Raw genomic sequence first — 21,970 nt, 5'->3', positions numbered from 1 at the left:
ATGGCAATACCAGCTGCATATATAGAGGCATCATACAGAGCACAGCTGTAATGGGCTCTCCTCCATGGTACAGCTCTGAGAACCACCCCCTCCCCAAAAATCTGTATTTGCTTCTGGCATCGCTACCTAAATACAGCAGATTAGCTGAAAGGAGTTAACGAAACGAGCAACATGACTTGACAGGAGTCCATGTCTCTGTTGGAAATTAAGACAACCTGACTACATGAATACCCCAAATGAACACCACCAATGTGGGTAGTAGGGAAAGACTCAAAGGAAGGTTACACATTTTTGCAGAAAGATTGTTCGAGGAATCTGAAAAACACATTTGCAACTCCAAAAGAAACTCTGACTTGAAAGAGTGCAGGATCCTTCTCCAGAAACTGCCCATGTAGGTTATGGTCTCAAGAGTAAGCAGGGGTATATCCCTGGACTACCTGGACTTGTGTAAAGCACTTGACAATGTCCCATACAACATCCTTGTCTCTACATCAGAGAGACATGGATTTGACGGATGAATCACTTGGTGGATAAGGAATCAGCTGGATGGCCACACTCAAAGAGTTGCAGTCAACAGCCTGATGTCCAGGTGGAGTCCAGTGACAAGTGGTGTTCCACAGGGTTCAGTATTGGAGACAGCACATTTTTTACTCCAGATTTTTGTGAACTGCACTGAAGAATTTAACTAATGTAAGAGTAACTATGTTCAGACAATGTCCCAGTTGCTGACATAGGGGAAAGAAAGGGTAACTTACCCTTTGTTTTGAGATATGAGCTCCTGTGCATATATACATAATGGCTTAGAGCTCACATCTCAAAATATAAATATACTAATACGATATATACACTTACTATATATATAACTACTCTACTGTATACTTACCGTATATAGTATAACACAGTGTATGTACATTTATATACACACTATATATGGTATGTGGCATATGGCATATGACACAGATATACACATAAATAAATATTTCACTAGATATGTCTATCCTGATTTCCATGTCTTTACGTTTCTCTCTCCTCATTTCCTATATGAAGAGGGTATCAACAACTTCTCTTACACAGCAATGCCCGTGAGCAGACTTCATGTGGGTTTGAATTCCAGACCATGAAAGGTTATTACTTATGGGTAGTTTAGAGTTAATCGAGAACCTGCTAATGTAAGCATGAATTTTTAAAACAAGTTAGCATATTGTCAGCGTAAATGCAAGACAGGCATGTAATATTTACAAGTCAATCTATTTTCTAGCTCATTTGGCACTGTAAAAACGTGAATCTTGAGGAAAACACTAGCAGAGAATAAGGGTTATGATACATGCTATTGCCACAGAAAGGTTGGGAAGAAAGAATGACATTTTCCTTTGAAATATAGGGCTGAAAAACATTACATTTGTAACAGTGCATCAAAATCCATCTCCCTAAACTATTTCCTTGTGCCACCATAAAACCCCTTAAGAGCACCACTTTTAAGAGAAGCAGCAGAGATGCTGTAATGGCACATGGCAAACTTGACTGAGCTGCTGACAGCTTTTTCTCTTCAGCCAGCACAGAGCACTTGGCCACTGTAATAATGGAAAAAAAAAAGAGGATCCCATTTTTTCCCCCACTATTCAGGGGTTTCAAGCCATCATCATAATCCTCCTTAGAAAAATTAACACCCTGTATGTCAAAAATTACAAACTGGGGTACTCCAGATGAATCTGAATTTCTCACTCTTGGCATTAGTCCTGAAATCAGAGGAAGACCATAAAACAGCAAAGTTGAAGACTATGAGCCATCCAGAAAAAGAAACAGGACTTGTTACGCAAATGCCAAGTTATTTTGTAAATGATGTCTTTTTAATGATGGTCCTAATGTCTACAGGAATTTTGGGCATGGAGACTGACAAATGAATCTGTTCTCAGCATACATCTGTCTGGCACTGGGCAACAAGTTTCACCATTCTGGCTCTTCTACTGGGAGTAGTGTTGTATACATGAAAGTATCATGTTTGTTAACCACTGACAAATTAAACTGTGCCATCACAGCACATCGTGAAACTGAGACAGAGGAACTCTATCAAACTGTTGCTAAGGAGCTGTACATGGAAAACCTAGAAGCAGGCAACCCAGAAACACCAGGCTGCTTCTGGTTGTAGGTGAGCCACTCCATAAATCTACACCCCAAGAGAGAAGCAGACAGACCCACTCAAACACGAAAATGCCACTTCAGTGTTCAGGACACTCACCAGTTCTTTGTCCTGAAGTTCTGTTTCCAGTTCTTGGAGACGTCTACTCAGTTGCGCATTTCTTTCCTTCTCTTTATTTATTTCATTGCACTGTTCCTCCAGTTCTTCAATCTTTAAGAAATATCAGTCATTAGGTGAAATTTTTCAATTTTCTGAAAATCTGGGGCATGATGAAATGGGCATTGGATCTGTTTCCTAAATCACAGCATTTGATTCACCAAATTATCACTTCTTTCCCTAAAAAGAGCAAATTTACACATCCACTAGGAAGCCCTGGGTCTGTATTTATTCTCTGTCACAGTCTCTCATGTGAGTACTCAGGAATGCACAAAACACTGAGCTCCTAAAATAAGTGGAGCTGGGGATAAAATCTGCACTTCACTTCTATGAAACCAACATAAGACTACAAGGGATGGGTTTTCTTAACACAACAAGAAGAAATATCTCCATCATGCCCAGTTTTGCCTCCTTGGGGGTTGCTTATTATTCTAACTGGTGTACGAGGGACAGAACATCAAAACTGCAGGGGAAGAACCAGTTCAGAGCAACGTGAGCCACTTTGTTCTCTCGCCCAGGGAGGTGTTTTGCTCTCTCCATGCCTCCTCCTGCCAGCTCTGGACTCAGCTCCCAGGAGATGCACTTCCCACAGGCCAATGGGCCAGCTCATTAAAGTATGTACTTTAATTCTCAGCTTCGTGTTGCTTTGGGATTATAACTTCACTCATTTGAAGGTAGAGCAATATGCAAAAAATTCTGACCTATTTAATAAAGGAGAAGAAAGTTCCCAGGGCGCTGCAGTGGTGCAGTGTGAGTGTTGAGCAAGGAACCTACTTGGGGAAAAGCTCAGAAAACCTCCCTCTATAGAAAAAGATGGCACATTATACAGACAGCACTGCTGCAGTCTGGCTAGTCACTGGCATGATGACTTTGCAGCTGCAGCAAGGCAGTGTTTTAATAATGTCTTCATATCTAGTACAGCTACTGGGATGTATCATGTTTCATCAGTTAATTTTAATGAGAACAACTTTTGTCTGCAACAGTATAGGAAAGCAAATAACCACACTACAAATTATGACATTTTCTTATAATATACTGTTCCAGTCTCTCACTTCCCCCTTGTCCACAAGAGACTGGATATAGGAACTCAAAACAAGTAACAACTAATATTAATTTGTTAATATAACATCAGTTAATATGGCTCTGGTTTGATCTCTGCATTACCACTGTGCACACGTAGAACACGTGAGAATAGACAGCTGAGTATCTGCCTCAGGAAAAAGATTGCTCCACATGGACTTTCAGTGCCAGCAGACAACCCAAACCACCTCCAACACTGAAATACTACTTGCAGCTACTGATACACAGAAAGCCATGAAATTTCTTCCTCCTTTGAAAGCAAACATTAAATGAAAAATATCCTCATCAGACTGATACAATCTGATCTCTAATTCAAATGTCCCAGTGATCCATCTAAGAAGGAAAAGGATGCAGCTTTTCTAAGACATTTAGGATGAATAAAGAGAAATTATCCCTTCAGGCAGTGCTCACGGAATCCAGGCTCTCGTGTGCCCAGGCTGGTGCCAGCCCCATGTGGAGCTGTTGCAGAAAATGCAGTATTATCTGAGGGATGGTACCAATGACTACTCTAAACTGAGACTTCACAAATTTAAACCTCTGAGTTGTTCTCTGTTGTAACCATTGCTAACCCTCCATCTTAACATTACTGAGAAATGTGCTCAGTAATGAAGGGCAAAAGGCTTTTGACAGTGCCTCTTGGCAGGTTTCTGGATGTGCCAGGTGTTAGTGCTGGAGGACCCGGCTCAGAGCCCACAGTGCCGAGGAAATAACTCAAATCCTCGTTCCTCTGCATGTTGTAGGGATTGGCTTCTAATACTGAGTGGTTCCCAGCTTGGTTCCCTCTGAGTAACCAGGTCATAACCATGCCTTCTGCTCATTCATATCTATCAGTATTTCCATGAGCTTGGAAAGGAATATGCAATAGTAACCCCACTTTTAAAACCTTTCTGGTTTATGATCCCATCCAGCAACGCCTGCTGATGCTAAGTCTCTCGAGGCAGCGAGCTTCACGTGATGGAGCAGCACCAGTCTTCCTGATGATTCCCAGTCCTTTGAACCTCCCTGCCTGCTGCACACAGAGGGAAGCAGCTGCCTTAACTCCCCATCCAACTCCCTTTCAAAGACAAAATCCACCTCCTAACACACACAAAGAAAAAGCTGCAGAAATCCAAGAGCAATGGCAGGAGCAGCTAACTGGAGGGGATGGCTCTCCTGTGGGTATGCTCTGCTACCTTGCTCCTCAGCTGGTCGTTCTCCTCCTTGCAGGCTGAGAACTGCTTCTTCCAGTGCTCGATGCTGGCTGCAGACTCCTGCAGTGCTGTGGACAGCCGGGCGTTGCTCTCCCGCAGCGTCTGCAGCTCCGTCTCCCACTTCTTCACATTGGATGAACTGAGAAAAACAGGATGCCATGAGGTGGTTTCACCTTCTAATCTTGTGAATTGTTATTTTTTACCTTGTATGCAAACTCATCTACCGTGGTGTGTTGGCCATTAATTTGTTGCAATAAGATGAAGAACACTCAGATATATGTAATTGCTTTTAGACTCTGCATGCCTAAGGAGAACATAAGCCTTAATTTGACAGTCTCTGCCAAAACAAAGGGATCTACCAACTCCAGCAGCAGTGACCTGTGTGTCTGGAAGAAAAGCCCCGCTGTCAGAGGAGGCTGTAGGGTCCAGCTGGGATCCCCACCATTTGCACACAGGGGTCTCAGCCCAGTGCAGTGCATGGCCCCTGTCACCTCCCGAGCTGTGTGGCTGTGCCTCACCTTGTCTCTGCTGCAGCACAGACTGGGGACCTGGCACCCCTGCAATAAAGCCACTCTGCACATCTGCAGATGGTACAGTAATTCAGACTGGAGGATTTTAGGGCATTGACATGATCTATATTTGAATTTTTTTTTAATGCTGAGTCTTAACTATAAAAGTGTTACATAATGCTGCAGAATTAAACTACTCATTCCCCAAAGCTTTGAGCTGCAGCACAGAGCACAAGATTAGAGGGTGAATGGGAGGAAGGCTTTGACACTCCCTGTGTGCTAGTTGCTACTTGCCTGTAGAGGTGTCTTCAGCAGGAGGAACAAGCAAACATTATGGTTTGAAATAGTTTACGCTATTAAAATGTCAATAAAGAGAGATGATGTACTTCAAATATAATATATGCAACCTTGAAATTGCTCACAGGGTAACGCTGCTTATGATGCTGCTTTATTTTTTAAATACCTTTTTAAGAGTAGCTTGATCCTATTAGATTTCCTTTCCATTCACTGATACATTCATATGCAAGAGGCAGACAAGGCAAGATCCCAGTAGAGAATTATTCTATTTTAATGTCATAACTTTGCATATTGCAATGCCTGTATTTTCACTACAGCTGCAAATTACTCTTCTCAGCATTTTCAAATTATTTATCAAAGCAAATAGCAAAAAATGTGACTTCAAGGGGCTCTGTCCAGTTCAGAAACATCCCCCTAAGACTTCCAGGCAGTTTGATGAAAATATATTTCTCACTTCAACTTTTTATGGTTGAGTTCATTCCCTTTTATAATTTTAAATATCCATATCTATTTTCATCAAAGTAAGTGTAGCAAACTCAAAGAGGAAGAAAGATTGCCTTCACATGTTATCAGCAGCAATTGCTCCCCTATGGTTTTAATGTTATTTCTGTAGTTCTAAAACTTCATGAACAAAGGGTTATAATAGTTGGCATCAGCAGAATCACAAACTGGATCAGGAATACATGAAATGGTAAATATCTCTCAACTGGATACCAGGAGGAACTTGCTAAAATCTGCTCATTCATCCATTCTGCTGCACCACTTTAAATTAATGCAATTACATTTGAATAATTTCTGTTAATATCACTAGCCATCAGATAATTACAGCACACTATCCAATGCAATTAGGTTTAAAGGAACTTCACCTTTGGGCTAGAGCAATTTTTAATTTATCATTCTCAGACTTGAGATGTGCCTCAGCAGGGCCACCATGTGATGCCTTCTCATCGTCTGTGCCATTCACACTAGAAGCTCGAGTGGAGGATGGTGTTTCACGTCCAGACTCCTGCAGCACAACACACAAACGAACACTGGGTGTCTCCTGCATCTCCTGCAAGACCACAACACCAATTTCTTTGCAATCTTGATCCCACACCACTTGGCTGAGACCTCGGCTCTCCTGGTAGAACAGTGGTAACACACACATACCCTTTTCATCTTGGCTGCAAAGCTGGTCTGTTTAAAAAGAATGAAAAAATTAGAATGGTACACAAACAGAAGTTTAAAGTGTTCAACAATTTTTCAAGTTTTTGTTTTTTCCCGATAGGCTTGTGTTTTCTAAAGGTTGTTTGGGTTTTTTAAGATAATGAAAACAATACAGTGCACCTGGAAGCATGTGAAGCCAAACTGACAAACAAACAAACAAACAAACAAATACTGCTCTTTCAAACAGATACTATTCACACAGTGCTTGGGGCTGATCATCAACAGAGAACAAAGTGAACTACAAAGACCATGACCAAAGTCTCTATAAAATAAGTATACAAAATCAGCTGCTCAGATCAATATTTTTGGACCCCCAAAAGGAGGGTAGTTTCAAGACTAAAAGCATTCAGCAGTTTTTTTCTGATCATGAATCTGAATTCCTCTCCGATCAAAATTTGTCTGACTTTTCTCCAAATACTGGCCCAGGCCAAGAACATCTGCTGAGCAGGGTTCACTCTTACCTAATGAAATGCACATGAAAATACAGTCAACCACATAGAGAGACTGGGACAAACACTCAATTCCTTCAGTTTGTAAGAAACTCAGACCCCCTGGACACAGAGGCACTTGGTGATAGAGGTGTGCTGCCTAGAAAAGTGTATTGTACAGATATACAACACAAGCTTCTTCCAGCCACTCACTAAAGCACTGCCTCTGTTCCCACAGCTTCCCATCAGCCACACCTACGCAGGGAAACACTATGGCCACAAAGTCAGGCTCTCCACTAGCAAATCAAACACCTACAAAAGTGGATTAGACAGATGACAAAAAGAAGGATCTCGATGAATCTCATTTACTGTCTGCTGAAGCACTACACTGACTTGCTCTCCAATGACTCAAACTCTCAAACTATGTGTAACGTTACAAATCAAAGGATGTATAGCTTCCCCTGTTATTAAAAAAGTTATAACAGTTCAAGAACTGCTGAAAAAAATTAGATGTAAATGAAAGCAAAGGGCATAGAAGGATGAAAAGTATTCCTCTGACAATACTAGTGTCCAGCATCTGACAATTACCTTCAGCAATTTCCATTTTATACACTTTAAGCTGGCTGCCAGAAGCTGGCACAGTTCATTAGGAAATTTAACTTTAAACTATTTATCCTGTATGTGTATAGGCATTAAAGCTAAATTACAAACCTGGGAATGATTGCTTGAGGTCTCAATTTTTTCTTGAGATCTGTCTCTTGCTAGTTTGGCAGCCTCTTTTACTTCTTGGAACTTCTCTGCAAACTGGAAAAAGCATGAAAGACATTAACTTGATTTATCTATTAAATCATTGAGATTACTATCTCTATATGGTTCACAGATCTCCAAAAGTGAACAACTAATTTTATTAATTTAAATTTTTTGGCATGAAAAAACATCTTAATTCTTTGGCAGGGAGGTTCTTTCAAAAGGAATGGGGATGTTTCTAAAAGAGGGATATCTCTGTACCTCTGGCTGACCACATTAAAACCCATAGAGGAAAAGGAGCTTTTAGTGTCTCCTGGTTTATTTCCTGCCCCTCTTCTGTTTCACTTGGTGTTGATGGTCTATTAAAGATGAAAGTACAAAAGACATATGTTTGGATAAAAATATTATCAATGTTTTCTATTCCTAAGAGCAAGTCAATTAAATTAAAGAATGCAAATAAGCTCATCTGCAGAATGCAAGCAAGGGATTATCAAGACAAGAAAAATGAGAAGGTAGATCTGAATGCATGATGGAGTCCTATGAAAACACAGTTTTTCTGGTCTAATTTTCTTATTACTGACAAAAATAAATGTAGGAGACTTCAGAGAAAGGCTTGAATGCTTCCTGTAGGAGGGTTATATCAGACTGGGGAAGGTGAGGGGAAGGAAAGATAAAGATGGAAAAGTACAAATCCCAACCTCTGCAAGTTGTTGTAGGACATTGCTCCAAAGCCAGCCTGGCACTTCTGAAATACAATTATCATCACAGCCAGTCAGGGCTGCAGGGCTTCAAACACCCTAAACAGTGTTTAAGTTTTAAAAGGAGGATTACAAAGATGAGAAAAAAAGGTGTAATACATAATTTATTTTTTAAATTAAGATGTATCCAGTATAAGGATGGGTAACTTTGTCTTTCAGCTAAAGCAGCTTGGTCTCGCTTGCCTGTGTTTTGAGAAACTTGAAATGCCAGAAAGGTAGGACATATTAAAAGTAAAATTAAACAGATGTATTTCATTGCACAGTTTGTGAATGAAAAGATTGCCATTATATCCTTGGATAACTCAGAATACTTATGAAAAACCTATAAATAAAGCATGAAAAAACACATCAAATTTTATAGTGAGGAACAGGAAGATCATTACCACTTACTAATCTTATCTTCTAACTTTTAGATTTATAGCAGGTACTTAGCATGCTCTCTATCAGTAAAATATTGGGACTGTAAAGACTGACAAAACAATCTTCTCCATTTGGTCTAAAAGAAATAGGGATTATATGTGGAGGCACCAATGTTTTGTATAATACAAAAAATGGTAATTTCCAAACACACACACATCAGTGTTAATCCCATGGACGAGCACACTGTAAAGCTGAGCGAAATTTTGGGTGTACTCTACGATCTGTGAGGATGCCTATGAACGAAGACGGAGCTCTGGAATCCAGCTGTTTCTCTACAGCAGCTGACATTGCATATGCAAAGCTCTCCTGTGCTCTTCGATGGCAGCAGTTGCCATCTGATGGCACGTGCAGTCGCTGCACACACAAACGACTTGATTACCTCTGTAGCACTTTACAGATCGTTAAGAACAAGTACATTTGTGCCTTAAGTGATTTAACTCCAGCTTTACACAAAATGTATCTCCTGCTGTGACAAAACAGCTATAACCAGCTGATTATTTCTAAAATATTATATCAATAGTAAGTTCTATATTTGGGTTTCTTTCAAAATAGTATTAGGCTGGTTTGAGGTCTGTCTTTTATAATAAAATCTCTCTCTCTCTCTTTTACAATAAATCTTTTCATCTTATGTATGAAAAACTTATGAGGGTTCTTCACGGGCGATATGAAATGTGAAAAGATAAAAAGAATTGGGAGTGATCTATCAAATTTTATTTTTGCAGCTATCCTCATAAAGCACACAGGAGACTGCTGTGAAAAATTACGTGAGTTGAGAAGAAAAGGGCATTTTTTCCTACACTTCCATAATAAAAAATTGTTAATCTTCAATACTAAACCAATAATGATCTCATTGAATAATAGAGTTCAGTCATGTCTGAAACACCAACAGAAGTATTTAACACATTTGCTTTTAGAAACAAGTACAAACAACTGATTTTTTTTCACTATCTTAGTAACAGATCCTCGGTTTTAAGCGTCACAGTATTACCCTTCCTTCTTATTGTTGTTACAGACATAAAGATGGTTGTAACAGAAACGGAGGTGAAACACTGAGGTTTTGGTTACCCCTCACACTTGGAAACAGTCAGTCCATAAAGAGTTTTGCTGCAGTTTCTTAGCTAATTAATATCTGCTCGATTTTACAACAGTCTATTTTTGAAAGCTACAGAGGATCACTTGGCTTGTTATGAAATTAAAGCCTTTCACTTGATCACTCTCCTGAGCGCAGCAAGGCAGTGGCGACAGCCCACACTTGTGCAGCACTACCAACTCTAATTTTTACAGGAGCACAGCAGGCACTTCTGGAACCTCCCAGATCCGAGGCTGTTGGAGAGTTGTCAGCACAGCCACAGGGCCTAATCACTGTCAGAAACCCAGAGAGCTGCTTTTTCTCTAGTAACTGATTCTTCTGTCCCAAACATAAATAATTGACAAATAATTGGTACTGCAAATCACATTCCACCTCCAAGATCTAAGTAGACTTTGAGCTGTCAAACCATTGCAACAAAAGGGAGTACTTTTTAAATGTGAAATTCCTAGTTAAAAGGTTAAAGAATAGTCTGTTCAGTAAATGAAAGCTTGGTAAGCATGGTTGCAAAGGGCAGTGAAAGTATAAATACACGAAATCAACTAAAAAATTCATGATGTTCCTTCTCCTTCTATCTTTACTTTCCTCCATGCTTGCCCTTGGTCAGACAAAGGTCCCCAAAATTAGCAAAAACCAAAAGACTGGAGTAGGAGAAACAGCAACTGAACACCCCTCCAATAGTCTATCATGGATTATAGGGCATGTCTTCCCATGCCCTAGGAGGTTGTGAGACTAAGGTGCCATATGGAAAAAATGTGCTGTTACCAACACTTGTGAAGCCTTTTAGTCAAGTGGCTGCAGCCCATGAGCAGTGCTTGATTAGGAAGTTTGGTCAGCGAAAATTAATGTGCATTGCACAGATTATTTAAAGGATGTCCAAATCTGTAGCCAGCTTGTCACAAGGTGAAATATATATATATTTAAATAGACCTTCTTAGCATTTTATACATTAAAAAGCATGATCTTGTATGCATAAATTTAGGGTCCTGGTCTGGTATTATATTTATGTCTCCTACTGACAAATTGTGCCAGTGCTGGATGAAACAGCTGCTCCCACCCAAAGCAGGCTCATAAATATTTCATCTCCCTCTTGGTTTTTGGAAGGCTGGGTGAGGTGACATCCCTGTTGGGGAGAACTGCTGAACGCACACGTGCTTCTCCCGTGGTTTTCTCTAGATAAGCCCACAGTAGGGGCAGATTGACAGAGAACAAGACTATTTACCCCAGAAGTGGCCAGTAATGTGCTCTATGCCAGCCAGTGCGTTGCCAGCTCTGATGCTGGAGCAGGGGCTGCACTGTGTGCTGGAGGCAGGGGCAGGCTCTGCCCTGAACTTGCTTCCCTGCAACACAGTGACCCCCCCCCCCCATAATGTGCATGTGTGCATATAAATAAAGTCCAGTGCTTCCCAGGTGCTGGATGCAGTTGTTTTATGATGTGCAAAGTCTGGGTTTGCTGGGTTTCTCACCCGTGTAAATCTTCCTCCCTATGACCTTGACTAACTGCAGCTCCTCAGATAGCATGTCTCCCTGAAAGCACCCTGAACGACTTCCTTAAGTGCTTCAGGTGCAAAATACAGCACTACCTTTAGAGCACCAGCCCTGCCTTTTCACACCCAGACACCCCGTTAATTTCTTTTGATTCCTGTTTCGGTTTGGCTGTGGTAATGTTTGAATAATGTCTTGAGACCCCTCTGAGGTACAGGGCAGGAAGGGGGAAAAGGAGGGTCTGCAAGTCCTGCAAGAGGAAAAAAGGACCCTGAAAAGGACATCAACTTTAAACCCCGGGATTCTCCCAATCAATGTGAATGGTAATTAGGTTACTGGGTCACGGAGTGCAGTTTTCATTAATGGCTCATGTTTAATTTGAACTGCTTTTCCCTATAGGTATGGATTAATACTTTAAGTATCTCAAGAGAAGCAAGGCATTAGAATGAGGCATTATCTTTTATTAGGCCAAGCAATTATACTTAAAAATGCAGGCATTTTTCAGGCGTGCTAATCTCTTCTCCTGTCTCATTATTATTCATTGTTTTCAACAGACCTTTTTCAGCTTTATTTATTTATATTTATTTTAAGCCAGGGCTATTGATCTCTGGTTTAGTGGAGTTTTAGTGTGTCCTTCCAATTCCTGACTAAGCACTTCAATTATTCCCGTAAAACAGGCAAGCTTTAATTTATATCTTTTATAAGAGTATAACGATATTAACATAAAATGAAACTTGATTTTACTATTCCAATACAGTTATACATCTGTAATCTTGCCACCAGCCCTGATCTTTCTTACTAATGGTTCAATAATTAAACAGGAAGCATGGATGATAAGGAGTACCTTTTGCTTTGCATAGTAGTAATAAATCAGGTTTCTTACTCTTTCCACTTAGGTAACCATCAGAGTTTTGGGTTTTCTGTTGTTTTGGGGTTTGCTTTTGTTTTGTTTGTTTGTTTGTTTGTTTGTTTTGGTTTGGGCTGGTTTTTTTTTAGAGATCATCTCAAGCTATTTTCAGAAGTTCTCACCTTAAGCTCCCTCTCAATATTCTGACCAGAAGAAGTCTTTCTGCTGATTTGGAAAGCTTTTCATGCAAGTAGAAGGCTATATTATGGGCAGTGGGCTCTTCAGCAGATCATGCAGTGCAAACAGATGTGCAAAATGATCTAGAGAGAAACACAGCTGGTGTTGAGGTCCTTGTGCCCATACAACAAGTTTTTCAGATTGGCTCTACTCTGGACACACGGACACTGAAGAGCTGCTTTCTGATACCAGCAATACATTTCTTCTAAGTATGTGTTTGAACAGTTCTGGAGAATATGGCAAAACCTCTCTGATTAGGGTGCAAGGACCTGCAAATATACTTGTGCCTTATTATATTATAAACCTCTCTTCTCCTGATCCAGACTCAGCACCACCAGCCCCACAGTGCACAGTGCAGGTTTAGCCCCAGCCTGGCACTCAGGTACTGTGTGGTCGTGTGTCATGTTGCAGATGTGTAACTTCAATAATCCATGATTAAAAATTACTATCCAGTGGTGCTAATCCTTTCATTCAGTGTCCAAAGGTTGCACTGGATCATGCTTATCTGTTACTCAAAGCAAACTATTCCCCTAGGTCCCAGTGTAATCCTCCCACATTCCCAAACTACTCATTAACTACTATGAACACCTCTTTGTCCCAGGAGTGGGGAATATGCACAAGTGAAATGAGCAGTCCTCTACACCTGGGTAAGCTTTGTAAAACGTACCATCACCAGCATTTCATTTTGAACAAGCTTTGCATGGGATTGATGGGGGTGGCCTTAGCATTCCTGAAGAGCAGGTTATTGTCACGGCACCTTTGTGGACATCCCAAGTACAAAAATAATTTAACATGAAAAGTAAAATATGCTTTCCTTTAAGAAATACTTGCAAAAAAACACATTTGTCTAGAAATTGGAAAAATTCAATAAGACAGACTAACTAAAAAAATTCCTATAACAATTAGCTTAATGGAAAAGTCATTCTATTGCAATGTTCTGTCTTTGCTGATTTGGACACAAAAGAAACATCTTGTTTTCGTGATCCTTTTCTTAGGAGAGGACAGCAACATGAGAGACTGTGTGCCATGCCCAAGGACACCATGTTGAGTTACCTTTCAAAGCTCAGTGCCAAGTACCCATGCTTCAGGTGTCAACTATGTGTTAGATAAGTAGGGCTTTTAACTAGATGAACAATCATCTCAGCTGCCTCATAAGCACTTGTCAGACCACTAATCCAGTGACAGAGGATGTATTTTAAACTGCTGGCTATTCATAGCAAGAGGCAGCTCTAGACTTACAAGCCTGCTGTTGTGGCCAGTCCCTGGTCCAGGGAAGTGTTTCATTAATACCAAACTCGTGGCCAGGGGTTTTGTATCAATGCAGAGGCAGCTTAGTCAGCAAGCCTGGCATGAGCCCTCCCCGGCTACTCATCCCCTGCCACTGCCACCACCCACTGCCACCCACAGACAGCGGGTAAATATAGCAGATGAGCGACTTGCTCTGCTGAAGAGGACTTGCAGAAACACCTGGGTCAGCAGATGGGTTTAGGCAACTCTTCACTAATAAGAAACGAGACAGGCTTTGCAGAAGTTCAGTGAGCCCTGGTACCTTTGTCAGCTGCTGCTCTGAGGGAAAGCCCAGCCCAAACACAGTGTTGGCTCTGCTGTCTGCCCACTGCCCGAACTTCTGCGACGTTTTAGTGAAGGTCATGTTGGGTGTGATTGTGCTGTTTATGATCACCTGTTCAAAAACAGAGCAAAAAAGAATTAAAAAGTAGATCACAAATCAGTAATATCCTAGCAACAATATCATCCAAAGCAATTAGCAGTCTAAATTGGGAAATTGCTGTGTTCAGAAGATTTTTTCCCCGAAACAAAACAGTTTTTATCTTGTCTTAGTTCATGCAGAAATTCTGATGTTTTGTCTTTTTTTTCAAAGCACTATCATGGTCCTGCAGCTAAAGAGGCTTCAGGAACATCACTGAACTCAAAGCAACAGCAGGGTCAAGAGCTGTAAAATTACCCTGGCAGAAATGCAGATGCAAAATCCTCTTTTTGCAGCATTAGGAAGGCACACAGCTACTCCCACCACACCCTACCAGGCACCTGAGATGCCCAGGGCCTCCAAGCAGGGCATCCACCAGCAACACCTGACCTCAGATCTGAAGAGCAGAGAGGTATTTCTACATTTCTCCATTTTTCCTCAGGCCTTCACAAGTAGGATGCCAGAGACATGTCGGAAGTTAAAAACAAACAAACAAACAAACCAAAAAACAAAACAAGGAGAAGCTGATATCTTAATAGTGAGTTTAACTTGGGAAGGGGGTGAAGTGCATCACCAGCAGTGCACATACAGTATCAAATTTGGGCCTCAGAACAAATATTTTGCCCTTTCACACATGTTAACTAATATCTGCTTCAGCAGCAGCAACCTTGAAAGCAACAGCAGTCCTTGTAATTAAGGAAATAGCCAAAAAGATGAAGGCTGGTGGACGAGGTCTCCAAGGAACTTAGTGGAACAGGTATAAAATGTAATCTTGCAAAAAGGAATGAGATATATGTCAGTTCATTACCAGAAACCTTAACTTTATTTTCAAGATACATCATTATATGAGTCTAGAGACTCCTTCCCCCGGAAATTAATTCATGTACAATGTTCTTTCTGCTAACAGAATAAGAACTTTCTTTAGTAATGTGTACCATCATTTCTAATATGCAAATTATGCAGTAATTAAGCCCAATCTGTGGGACAGTTTAATTAACATGATCAGGAAGTATCCTGGCAACATCATTTACTATGTATTCCAAGCAGACTTCTTCCTAAGCTTTCATTTACATTTAGCAAAAAGTGTGAATTAAAGCTACCAGAGGAAGATCCTTACTTGACTCCATCCTCTCCATGACTTCAGACCTCTGTGCTGATGCTTTCATTTGCTTTCTTAGAAATAGCTCAACTTATTTCCCTCTTGTTGCATCATCATTTTCAAATAAACGTATGATTTTCTACCATTCCCTACCAATCAGAGTTTCACCAGAAGGATGAAAGCAGAGGAGGGCCAGGTGGCTGGTACCCCTGAAAGTGTCCTTTGCATGGGAAAAAGCAGAGCAAGAAAGGGGGAGAGGAGGCTCTGCAACCAGCACTGGCCAACACACACTGTACAGACATCAGGTTGCCCAGAGAAGCTGCGGATACCCCATCCCTGGAAGTGTTCAAGGTTGGATGGGGCTTTGAGCAACCTGGTCTAGTGGAAAGTGTCCCTGCCCATGACAGGGGAGTTGGAGCTAGGTGATCTTTGAGGTCCCCTCCAAAACAAACCATTTTATGATTCTATGATCTGCTTCCAGATTCAAAACATCTTTTTGAATGGCCAATTGACAGGCAGAGGTATAAGCAAAGCTGCCCAGATGTGCTCTCCTGCAGCTAAGTTACACAACAGAAACAGCCAACATAAAATATAAGGGTGTTTTCAGAGATGTAAATTGAAAGCAAATCAAAGATTTTTATGGTAAGGGTTTGACAGTGCAAAGGGACTATGATGATACCAGGACTGTATGATACAGAGAGTCACAAGAGCAGGAGGAAAAACTACCACCGACCCAGAAAAACCAGGATGCTTTCCAAAAACTTTAAACAAAGTGCTATATGTATATTTCTTTTTAAAGAAAATCTTACATCGGGCAGATGAGCCACTTAGAAATGTTTAGCTTCTCAAGTTATAGAATTTAATTTAGAAGTTACAGAATTTAATTTAGAAGTTACGAAATACCCAGAAATTTCAAGTCATAAAAGTATTATTTCAGTCCTGCTGTGCCTATCAAATTAGACATCTGTGGAAAAGAAAAATAATAAAATGACCTGTTCGAAAGGCAAAAGCTTCACTCACTGGTAGCTGACCCTGAGAAGAATAAAAGTCTTCCATACCTCCTACAATGATCATTGAGTAAATACAAACAGAAAAAAAAAAAAAACCACCAAAGTTATCTTAGACCACAGTTCAGTATTATCAGATGTGGTAAAAGGAATAATGAAGCCGGCAAATTGTAAACCAAGGAACACCTTACTGAGCAATGAAATACGCTACATTAGCTGAGCACCTTACAAGTTAATCTTTTTCTACAGCCAGTGCAGAATCCAAGGAAAGCTTGTGGTGAGCACACACCTTCAAGAAACTGACAGTTCATCTGTTAAATTTATAATAAACTGCAATTAGTGAAACTGCTTGGAAGCTGGCTCTACCTTTTTTTTCCCCTTAAATCCTCCTCTGTCAATCAGGCACTTCAGAAACACTGCATTCCTACAGAGAAGTGAAAACCTAAGTAGAAGCTTGGGAGATTAAATCAGAGCTCATAGAAGCAGTTCAGAGGAGATGGAGGCTGGGAGTACATCATGCTTATCCACCCTGTCTTCCTCCCCATCCTTGCCCCATCTGCCTTTATATTCACATCTCCATAAATCTGGTCATTATTTCTGAACAGAGACACTACACTGGCCAGGGAAAAATCGTGTTGGTTGTGTTTAGGAGAAAGAAAAGGTGCTGTGATTTAAAAGAACAATGAAAAATGAGGCTTGCAAATGTTCCTGCCAGGTAATCCTGCCTATCCCCCTCCCCGTGCTGGCCCACCCTCGGCTACGTGAGACCAGAAGGACAGTGATCCCCACCACTCCTCCATCTCCTGGGCAAGCAGTCTCAGCTGGGGCAGAAGGCAGGGGAAGTATTTGTGGCCACCACAACAGGAAAGGTCAAATAAACTTGGAAAACTTTCTTTTTTTGTGAAGGTATGAGCCAGAATTTTCAAATTTCAAAGGAAGAAGGAGAGAAGGAAAAGGGCACTATTTTGCTGCAGACAGGATGAGCCCACCAGGTCTTTTCCATCTCTACCTGCAATCCAGTGTTATAATCCTATAAGAAAAGGCCACTCATCAATTTAAATGAGCTCTTATGAAAAAGCTCTGCCTTTGGTCCTCATTTGTATAATACACACAGTGTAATTCCAGCTGCATCATAAAATGGAATAAACTTGTGGACTTTCATCCAGGAAAATGGATTCAGAAGATATACTACTCTCTAATCAAATGCAATCTATCCCTGAAGTGGTTAAAGAGTTCTCCCTAAAGACAAAGAGGAGCATAATATAATAAGCACCTTACAAAATAATAAACTCATTCATCATACTGAGTTGTCTACATGTGGTTAAAAAAAATATACCTGCCTTTGCACTCACTACATGCAAACTTATCAGATGGCAAGCATTCCTGCTACACCTGCATAAGCCAAACAAAATCTCATACTAATTTCATTTCCTTTGGGAAAAAAATGAACCTGAGAGATCTAAATTTTTATCTGAAGATGAAACAAAAGAATGTTTCCAGCACAAGGTAGCGCTCCCACAAGTGACTCCAGACATTTAGGAACACATTGGGTATATTCATCAGATAAAGGTGAATGCAAATAAGCTGGCATAGAGCAGAACATTCATGGGCTGTAACACACCCATCCTGCTGCTTTCCCACAGAGAGAAACTGCCAAATAAATCAAAGAGGGAGAGGTCACAAGACAACCTGAGTGCGTAGAAGGAGAAAAATGTATTGGCAGCTCATGCTGCTTGTAATGTATGAGCAGTGCCCATATATACAGCTGCTCTTTCTTTTAGGGGGTGCTTCGAATATTTAAAGGGCTCCACTCCCACACTCCCCGTACCACAACAGTGCACTTAAGGGGAAAAGTTGATGTGGCTTCTGAAAACACATATTCCCAAGGCACTGTCTCATTAATATAAGGTGTGTGTCAGCAGCTGGAGTATAGAGGGAGCAGAGCTGGAGCAGCACGTGGGGTTTGCCAGCTTGGCTCTCAGTGCACACCCTGATCTCATCAGTCTCAGCCTGCCAGGTTCACAAGAGGGAAAAGCAGAGACGAGAGCAAGCTCAGCTCCAAGGGGAGGAGAGCAGAGATCACAGAGGGCATTTGGCAGAGCCACTGGCACAGCCCCGAGGAGGAGGACAACCAACACACTGGCAGGAATTGGCCAGGACACTCACCAAAGGGGATGATGAGCCAAGTCAGCCAGCCTGGCACCAGCTTCTCTACCTAGGAAAAGACTGAAATAACAGCTATGAAGCTAATAAATGTATTGGGCAATATATTTTGGAACTGTGTTAAATTAATAGAGAAAGGGGCCCCTTATTCTGGGGCAAGAGTGCCAGATCAGGAATTATTCTGCAATTTCCTCTTCAAATTCACATCACCTGTTACTCTGAAGAGTACTCACCTCCAGAAAAGCCCCCAGACTCCAGACCATAGGACCTACACCTTGACTATGTTAAAATCTCCCCATTTCATTTCCACACCTCTGAATATGTGCTTCCAGTTCCCAGCCCCTGTGAAATTTAATTTCCTCAACCCACCAGGCTGCTAATCTTCAGTAAAGATGTATCCCAGTCTAAAAACAGAATTGAAGAAGGAAAGAAGCTGCTAATCCTCTGGCCACAGCTATCACAGGCTCAGCAGGTTCTTCCAGCTCATCAAGTTGGCATGAATCAGAAGGGCTTGTGACACCGGATGTGAAGATGAGGAGACAGGAATGGATTTACAGAGAAATTCTCCCTTTATCCCAAATGTTCAGCAACTCTTTTGTGGTATTAGCCCACCAACATTTCCATGATCTGTATTATCCTCTGCATTATCTACCATCCTTCCTACTTCTGCTTCTAACCTCTTTTCACCAGTATGTCACTGGTGATAAACTGCTCATCTCATTTCTAGTCCTAGAAAGCCAGAACACACACACACACACACACACACACACTGTTAATCAAGACAGTGGTATTAAAGTGAAAAAAGTAAGTCCCTTGCAGAGGCCACCAAATAGAGTAAAGCAGAAGTACAAAGACATCCTCACAGCAGTGTAAGAACTTGGGGATGAAAGAAAGAACAGCCTTTGGCCAAAACTGAACCTGTAGTGCAGGAGGGTTAATTATAGTTGTTTTACAAATCAGGGGCAGCAGAAGTGATCAAATCTGTCTCTCCACCCTTGCTGACAAGTCTTTATAGAAGCCATTTGAAAAAAAAAAAAAAAAAAGCCTGGGAAAACTGAAAGTAGCAACAGCACTTGTTCCAGCTTTGCTTTATGTGCTGCACCTGACGTGTACATGGTGCTTTTCCTGGGACATGCTGTGGGTATGGAATAATTAGACTGGGAGCACTGTAAATGTACATTAAGAAGAGTATTGGGATTCTCCATTTTGCTGTTCCTCCTGCTCTGCTCCATCGTTTGTGCATGACAAGGGGGCTGAGCACAGGTTAGGCAGCAGCTGGCAGGACATCCACTACCAGGCTCTTGCTCAGGTTGCCCATTTGATCCCTTCAGTGCCAGCTGCTGCTTTTCAAAAGTTTCTGTTCTACACAGTTAACCAGGACAGGAGCTGTTTCACCCATCAATGGAGTCCAAAAGCTTCCAAAACTACATCCTGTATTTCTGCAGGAGGTGGGAGTGGAAGGGACGTCTTGCAAGCCACAGAGGACTTCCTGCAGCCCTCAACATTTACTTCCCAACCTGAGTTATCTCTGCACAGAGGAGGCTCTCCTTTTATGGGTAAAGTCTCTCACATGCTGCTGCTTCTTGTTTTATGAGGAAAAGGGCCATTTCCACTGTTGGAAATAATGCTTTTTTTATCCTGCATCACCTTGCATTCCCAGAAAAATTCAATGAAAAATTAGGTTCATTTTTAACCCTAAACCCAACAAATCAAACAAACTCATACAATTCTTGTCCTCCTTCATGAAAAGAGATGTAAAAATAGCCCTCCCCTCCAATAAAAAGACTAATAATTGTTTTTCCTCTGGTAAAATATTTCTGTTCTAAAGCCCTCTCTGACAACCTGTCTAAATGCAACGAAAAGTGGGTTCATGATTATGCGAATTGTATTAAGTAAATCTCCTGCTACACCTCTACACCTACTCCATTGCTCTCTTTTTCTTCCCAAGGTAATTAACATCTCTGTACAGTTGGCTTCCCACCTTCTCCACCCAGTCTAAATCTCTAAAATTTCCTATTTTTGCTTTGACATCTGACTAGAACTTTTTTTTTCCTTTTAGGCACAGCACACACATCCACCCACCCACACGATTCAAAGCACCAGCAGCTGTTTCACGAAGAAAATCTACAGCAAGGATTTTCAAACACTCTAGAACAAATTGTTATCCAGGAATTTCATGCAACAATTTAAAAAATATATAAACCAAGATGCTTGTGGATTATTCTCACATGACAACTAAGATTCCTAACTTATCACAGAAAGGGAGAAGGATACAGTAGAGACTCTTTATTTTTTCCTGGTGATTAAAATTGGGGCAAGGAAGAAGGTTGCTTTATCTATAATTAGATAGAAATATAAAATTTCCCAAAGTCATATCACATTCATGCTTTGGGAGATTTAATAAAAGCATATAGTCTTTGTAAAATAAAACCACATCCCTAAGTGAATAATTTAAGCACTGATCATTTTCTGCATCCTTCAAGCTGTGTGGCAAGAGCTTCAGTAAAGCCTGAAGGTCCCTTTGCAGAGGTCAGGAATGGCACAACCACACAGCATCATTACAGACTCCTCTACTCTTCAGAAACCTACACACCTCGGGAGTGGTTAGCAATAGGATAGCTTACTTCCTCTCCAAAATCCAGAAAAACTGTCCCTTGGCAGGGGTAATGGCCAAGAAGGACAGGTATGTTATTTTTAGGAGATGACAGGGTGTCCAGGTTTCTTTTCAATAACATCACGTGGTTTCATTAACCTCTCTGGAATGTTCAGATGCCACATCATACTCACGTCTGGTGATCAGAAATGACTCTGTGGGGCAGTTACTTACTGAAACACTCTGACAGAGCTTTTCTGAGAAATTTTACAGAGAGGTTTTAAAAAGAAAAAAATCTCCCCAGACCAAAGTTTCCCTATTTGCTGGTGAGTGGTACAGCAAGAAATCCTTAGCACAGACTTTTATTTTTGCTTTTAAATGAGTAAGAAATTTTGTTTCTGAAAAGGTTTATGCAATCTCCTGGATTCGGTTGTGTGTGATCTTTCTGGAGCCAGTGACACACACACAACACACATACAAGCAGAAAAATGAGCCAGATAGGAACAGACAGGGGCAGATGTGCTTCTGCTCTTCTGTCAAGGATACAGCTGTTGACAGCACTTTGTTATCTTTTTTCCTAAGCTTACCAATGAGCTTCTGAAGGATTTATTTCCAGAAATAATCCAGGCAATGAAGAGAAGATTTTCACATTTCAAAGTTAATAACTTGGAAAGAGATTAATATAGAAACATTTAAGCGAGTTCTACAGCTCTAGACTTTAATTTTTTCTAAACCAAAACACATCCTCAGCAGGTGATCATGATTTCTGGCTGATTCAATCTCAAGGGACCCTCCACATTTCCTGGCATTTACTTTGCT

At 41.0% G+C, this 21,970-nt stretch overlaps 1 protein-coding gene across 4 annotated transcripts in view; it reads right to left on the bottom strand.

The window, feature by feature from the left end:
* Positions 1-21,970, bottom strand: part of HOMER2 (homer scaffold protein 2) — a 58,011-nt gene that overhangs the window by 3,220 nt on the left and 32,821 nt on the right. For 2 of the 4 annotated variants that reach the window (XM_032700206.1, XM_032700207.1), the window contains exons 3-8: positions 14,134-14,265; positions 7,715-7,807; positions 6,519-6,545; positions 6,236-6,420; positions 4,546-4,702; positions 2,237-2,347 (exon numbers count right to left, since the gene is read on the bottom strand). In XM_032700206.1, coding sequence (XP_032556097.1) covers positions 2,237-2,347; positions 4,546-4,702; positions 6,236-6,420; positions 6,519-6,545; positions 7,715-7,807; positions 14,134-14,235 — 675 coding nt within the window. In that variant the 5' untranslated portion in view covers positions 14,236-14,265. The remainder of the gene's footprint in view (positions 1-2,236; positions 2,348-4,545; positions 4,703-6,235; positions 6,421-6,518; positions 6,546-7,714; positions 7,808-14,133; positions 14,266-21,970) is intronic. The other 2 variants (XM_032700208.1, XM_032700209.1) reach the window with 2 other exon arrangements.

This window comes from Chiroxiphia lanceolata, chromosome 12, assembly GCF_009829145.1.
Source record: "Chiroxiphia lanceolata isolate bChiLan1 chromosome 12, bChiLan1.pri, whole genome shotgun sequence".
In the NCBI taxonomy this organism is placed as follows: domain Eukaryota; kingdom Metazoa; phylum Chordata; class Aves; order Passeriformes; family Pipridae; genus Chiroxiphia; species Chiroxiphia lanceolata.
Note: the sequence above shows the minus strand (reverse complement) of the source record. Positions and strands in the feature narration are given on the sequence as shown.